The sequence below is a fragment of the Anomaloglossus baeobatrachus genome, chromosome 6 (assembly GCF_048569485.1).
Source record: "Anomaloglossus baeobatrachus isolate aAnoBae1 chromosome 6, aAnoBae1.hap1, whole genome shotgun sequence".
In the NCBI taxonomy this organism is placed as follows: domain Eukaryota; kingdom Metazoa; phylum Chordata; class Amphibia; order Anura; family Aromobatidae; genus Anomaloglossus; species Anomaloglossus baeobatrachus.
The window spans coordinates 256169851-256175311 of record NC_134358.1 but is presented as its reverse complement, the minus strand read 5'-3'; the positions used below and the strand labels follow the sequence as shown (position 1 = coordinate 256175311).

The window sequence follows — 5461 nt, the reverse complement described above, 5'->3', positions numbered from 1 at the left end:
GGGAGACTTTTCTATTTCAAAGGAGTGAACAGAACAGTATTTGTCCATCTCAAAATATTTATCTTAAGAAATCCTGTCATGTATAAGAATATAGAACTGATTTTATAAAACGCGTATGCAGTCATTAATCAGTGCTTTCCTGGATTAGTGCTCTGCAGCTGTTGAGTCGCCATCCGTTAATTAATAGTACGAACACTTAATGTATTGCAGAAATGAAATAAATTATCGTGAAGATGTAAACCATAAAACTGAACAGTGACAAGTCGAGATAATAATGAGTCTTTAAGTGACTCTTTCAAGATAAGGGCCTGATAATTCCCTGTGTTATGTATGTGAGGCCTAGATATCTGTAATCAACTAATCAGCCCTCAAATACTGATTGACAGCACCGATCACTGGGAGCTAATGAATTTACTGCATTTCCTGATTTATCTGAGGTGGGGGAGGGGTAAGACTATCCCAGGAGTCTATAGTTCTCTCCTGACGACGAGCAGGAAAAATGGCGTTATCTTGTGAAAAATCAATCGGAATATGAGCAGCAGAAACACCCACTAAATAAGTATACCAGGTCAATGCGGATTCATTCCCTCCACTATTAGTGAATAACAGTATCGAAGAAAACAATAATAATATAAATGCAAAGAAAGAGTGTATAACATTTTATATATAGATATACATATATATATATATATATGTATATACATATATATACATATATGCGCGCGTGTGGTGTACAGACACTATATATATACATATATATATATACATATATATATATACACATATACACACACATATATATGCGCGTGTGTGCTGTACAGACACTATATATATATATATATATATATATATATATATACACGCATACATATATATATGTATTACACACACACACACACACACATGTACATGCGTGTGTATATGTCTATGAAATATATATATATATATATATATACACACACACATACACACGCACACATATTTGCACAGATATATATTTGCAAATACTTACACGCACACACACTTCAGAACTGAATATCTAAATACAGGGCCATCATCCATTATTTTCGGCGTATTACACTAGGTCCCTGTACAGACATCACTGCGTATTTTGCTTGCTGTATATATCTAAACCTCGATCACTCCAGTAGATGATTCGGTGCAGTATTCGGCCCAGTACAGACTGCGTTCTCTGAAGCGCCATTATTCGGAATGAGGACCCGGCTGCCCTTACTATCATTGCTGTTCATTATTGTAGAGGGGATGTGGAGTTACAAAGCCGCAGACATAGTTATCGTTCAATAGAATGGTCATTTATTAGGAAAGAGACAATACTACTATGCCTTCAGAAGAAAACAAACCGGTAAAATAGACGGGTACAATTCCCTTTTTGTTGTAATGAAACCTCCAATGTTCACACAAGCAGATGGACAACACTGTCTGGTTTGGTCCTCATTATCCATGTAGACATTAAAAAATAAATTACTATATTGCAATATACATGTCCATATAGAAAGCTCGCCATATATATATGCTCTGTAACATAGGAAAATAAGATACCTTACAAAAGAACCTGTGGAGAGAGCAGGAACTTACGTGGTGTCCCTCTACAAACCTGGCAGTCTGTACAAACTAATGGGGTCCTTACAAAGTTCTGGGCCGGACTAGGTGGCTCGGGCACCTCTTGTCAGCGCTCTCGGGCCCAGCTGTGGGGTCAGAACTTGCTGCAGTCATACACAAATGCCCCCGATGTGCGGTACAGAGACTGGCTGGAGGGGAAGGACATCTGACAGCTGCTATTACCGTTCACAGGGGAGCTGTTCAGGCCAATTCTCTGCGACTCGAACATCTCCCGCACAGAGTGGAAGTTCTGCTGCTGTCCTGGGTAGGTGGCCCCTGCCAAGTGGCCTAAATCCCCCGACTGATTCAAGTACCAAGATGGTAGCCTGCTCTGGTGAGGATGCTCCTGGCCAGAGCCCAGGCTGCCATGGCTCAGGGCAGATGTGGTGGTAGTAATGGAGTAATCGGGCAATGTCTCTTCCACGGTGGTGGCTGCTGGAGTGTTGGCTGAGGTCAAATGTCCAGACCTGTCTCCAGAGTATAGGCTCATGGCTTGCATATTACAATGGTAGGTCCCTGCAGAGCTGGCACCACTGGCACTTTGACTACAAGGCGAGCTGTAGATAGAGCCCTGGCCTGGAGAGTAGCTGAGGGAAAGAGAAGGGGCTATGCCCGTCCTGGAGGAGGCGATTAAGCTGGTGGCCAGTTCTCCTGTGGCCTGAGGAGACCCCCGCAGGGAGGTCATGATGTTATCCACGCTGAAGCCCTGGCTGTGGTGCTGGTGGTGGGACTCTGTCGTGTCCAGGCTCATGGACCTGCTGGAGGGGATGCTGTGAGGGCTGCCACTGGACATACTGCTGCTGTCTGGGCTTTCGATTTTGGGCACAGGGTTGATGGCAGGAGACATGGCCTGGGGAGGAGAAGAGGTCCCATTCTCTGTCTTTATATCCTGGATCCTCACCGGCTGGGAGCTGCTGTCTTGTTCTCCCTGGCGCTGCTGAGACTGCTGCTGGGAATTAGGGGTCTGGGACTGGTGGTGGTCCTTCAGGAGCCGGTCCTTCTCCTCCTTGCTCCCATCTTTGACCACATCTTTCTTCTTGAACCTACGTCTCCTCCTCAAGAAGCTGCCATTCTCAAACATGTTGTAAGAGTCTGGGTCCAGGGTCCAGTAACTCCCTTTGCCCGGTTTCTTGTCGTCCCTGGGCACCTTGACAAAACATTCATTGAGGGACAGATTGTGTCTGATGCTGTTCTGCCAGCCCTGCTTATTGTCTCTGTAGAAGGGAAACCTTTCCATGATGAACTGGTAGATGCCATTCAGAGTGATCTTCTTGTCGGGGGCATTCTGGATGGCCATAGTGATGAGAGCGATGTAGCTGTAGGGGGGCTTCACCATGTCCTTGGGTTGGGGTTGAGGAGTATAAGGCCCATAGGCTCTGGCCATGCCGGCCTGGTACTGTTCGTGGGCTGGATGCGAGTACATGCTCATAGGGGCAGGCATGCCAGTGTAGCCCCCACCAGCTGCTGCTGCAGCTGCTGCCGCCCTGTAGTAACTTTGATCCCCTCCAAGATATGGCACAACACCCAAGGAGTTTGGGCTGGACACGGAGTAACGCGCTTGCATGGTTCTGCCACCTCCTAGTGGAGGCCAAGCCTGCCAGCCTCCCGCCCGGGCACTGAGGAGAGAAGAGGGCGCTGCAGGGTCAGGATGGGCCAAGTGTCATCCACAGCAGATGTCCTCAGGCAGATCCACAGCGCTGGAGAAGGCAGGAGCTCCGGCGAGCCCAGGCCCAGGGGAGTGCAGGCAGGTCACCGCATAGAGGGCACCCCAGATCCGGCTGCCAGCTGTGTGTGCAGGTGGCACCGCGTCTCCCGATGAGTGGCGCTCCCGCCCGGGCCTCGGTGCTGCGCTCTCAGCGGCTGGGGGACATGGGGGGAACTTAGGAACTTTGAGCATCAGTCAGCAGGCAGGGACTTTTCTACGGAGTAGTGCAGACTGCCGGGCCACGCCCCCTACACTGCGCTCAGCCAATCACGGAGCGGGACACTTCCTCATACTCCGTGGGCAGCAGACACTGACCACACACCCCGCGCCCGGTGCCCGCACACATCACACCCTGCCGGGCACCATACACACCTCTGCCCCGAGTGGGAGCGGAACAACACACCATTGTTGTCACATGCCAGCAATCCTGCCAGCATGTGGAACCCCACCCCTGATGTATGGGCACCTTTACTCCTTCTCCCTCGGGTTGAATAGGTTAAACGAGTGTATCAGGGCTGTGCGGAGCAATATTCGTTACCCAATAACTGCAGAAGCAAACTCTGCAAGAACGAAATCCCAAACAGACTGCCATGTGCCAGTATCGCCTGCACCCACCACAGCCTGGCACAAAGCATGGGCAGAGCATCACTGGACCCGGTGCAGTGATGGTGGACGGGTACAGCAGGCATGGCGAGGCTGGCATATTAGCAGCTTATTAACACAGCTCATATGGAGAAGGTGAAGTGTGAAGATTGGGCTCCTGGAGTTACACGTCCTCCTTGCTTTGTAGGGAATGGGATAAATCAGCCATTTGGTCTTGTCTCCAGTCTGCTCCTTTCTCATCTGCCTGTGACTTGCAAATGAAGGCTTGTGTATCCCAACTTCTGTGGGGACCACCTTCTGTGTGTGTTATCTTCTGTGGGGGGCACATTATGTGGGTGCCACCTTCTTTTTGTACCATCTGCTGAGGGGGGCACCTGCTGTTTGTGCCACCTTCTCTGCGGGGCAACTTCTGTTTGTGTCACCTTCCATGGGGGTAACCTTCTGTGTGCCTCCATCTGTGGAGACCACCTTCTGTGTGGGTGTGTCACCTTCTGTGGGGCACCTTCTGTGTCTCATCTTCTATGGGGGGCAGCTTCTGTGTGTTCCACCTTTTGTGTGTGTCACCTTCCATGAGGGTAACCTTCTGTGTGCCACCTGTGGAGGTCACCTTTTGTGTGGGTGTGTCACCTTCTGTGGGGGCATATTCTGTGTGTCATCTTGTGGGGGGGCACCTTCTGTGTGTGCCACCTTCTGTGTATGTGTGCCACCTTCTGTGGGAGCGACATTCTGTGTATTCCACCTTCTGTGTGTGCCACCTTCTGTGGGGACACCTATGTGTGTTCCACCTTCTGTGGGGGGCACCTTCTGTGAGGTACACCTTCTGTTTGTGCCACCTTATGTGTGTTCCACCTTCTGTGTGTGCCACCTTCTGTGTGTTCCACCTTCTGTGTGTGCCTCCTTTTGTGTGTTCCACTTGCTGTGCTTGTCACCTTCTGTGGGGGCACTTTCTATGTGTGTGCCACATTCTGTGTGTTCCACCTTCTGTGTGTGCCACCTTCTGTGGGGTATACCTTCTGTGTGTGCCACCTTTTGTGGGGGGAACATTCTGTTTGTGTCACCTTCTGTGTGTGCCACCTTCTGTGTGTTCCACTTTTTGTGTGTGCCTCCTTTTGTGTGTGCCACTTGCTGTGTGTGTCACCTTCTGTGGGGGCACCTTCTATGTGTGTGCCACATTCTGTGTGCTTCATCTTCTATGTGTGTGCCACATTCTGTGTGCTTCATCTTCTATGTGTGTGCCACCTTCTGTGTGTTTTGTGTTTCACCTTCTGTGTGCCACCTTCTGTGTCTTCCCCCTTCTATGTGTGTGCCACCTTCTGTGTGTTATGTGTTCCACCTTCTGTGTGTGCCACCTTCTGTCTGGCCCATGTTCTAAGTGTGTGCCACCTTCTCTGTGTTCCCCCTTCTATGTGTGTGCCACCTTCTGTGTGTTCCCCCTTCTATGTGTGTGCCACCTTCTGTGTGTTCCCCCTTCTATGTGTGTGCCACCTTCTGTGTGTTCCCCCTTCTATGTGTGTGCCACCTTCTGTGTGTTCC

At 49.7% G+C, this 5461-nt stretch overlaps 1 protein-coding gene across 1 annotated transcript; it reads right to left on the bottom strand.

The window, feature by feature from the left end:
- Window positions 1-1291: 1291 nt before the first annotated feature.
- FOXC1 (forkhead box C1) lies at window positions 1292-3521 on the bottom strand. The gene has a single exon (XM_075316492.1). It carries the CDS (start codon window positions 3182-3184, stop codon window positions 1715-1717), a length of 1470 nt encoding a protein of 489 aa, XP_075172607.1. The 5' UTR covers window positions 3185-3521; the 3' UTR covers window positions 1292-1714.
- Between the last annotated feature and the right edge of the window lie 1940 nt (window positions 3522-5461).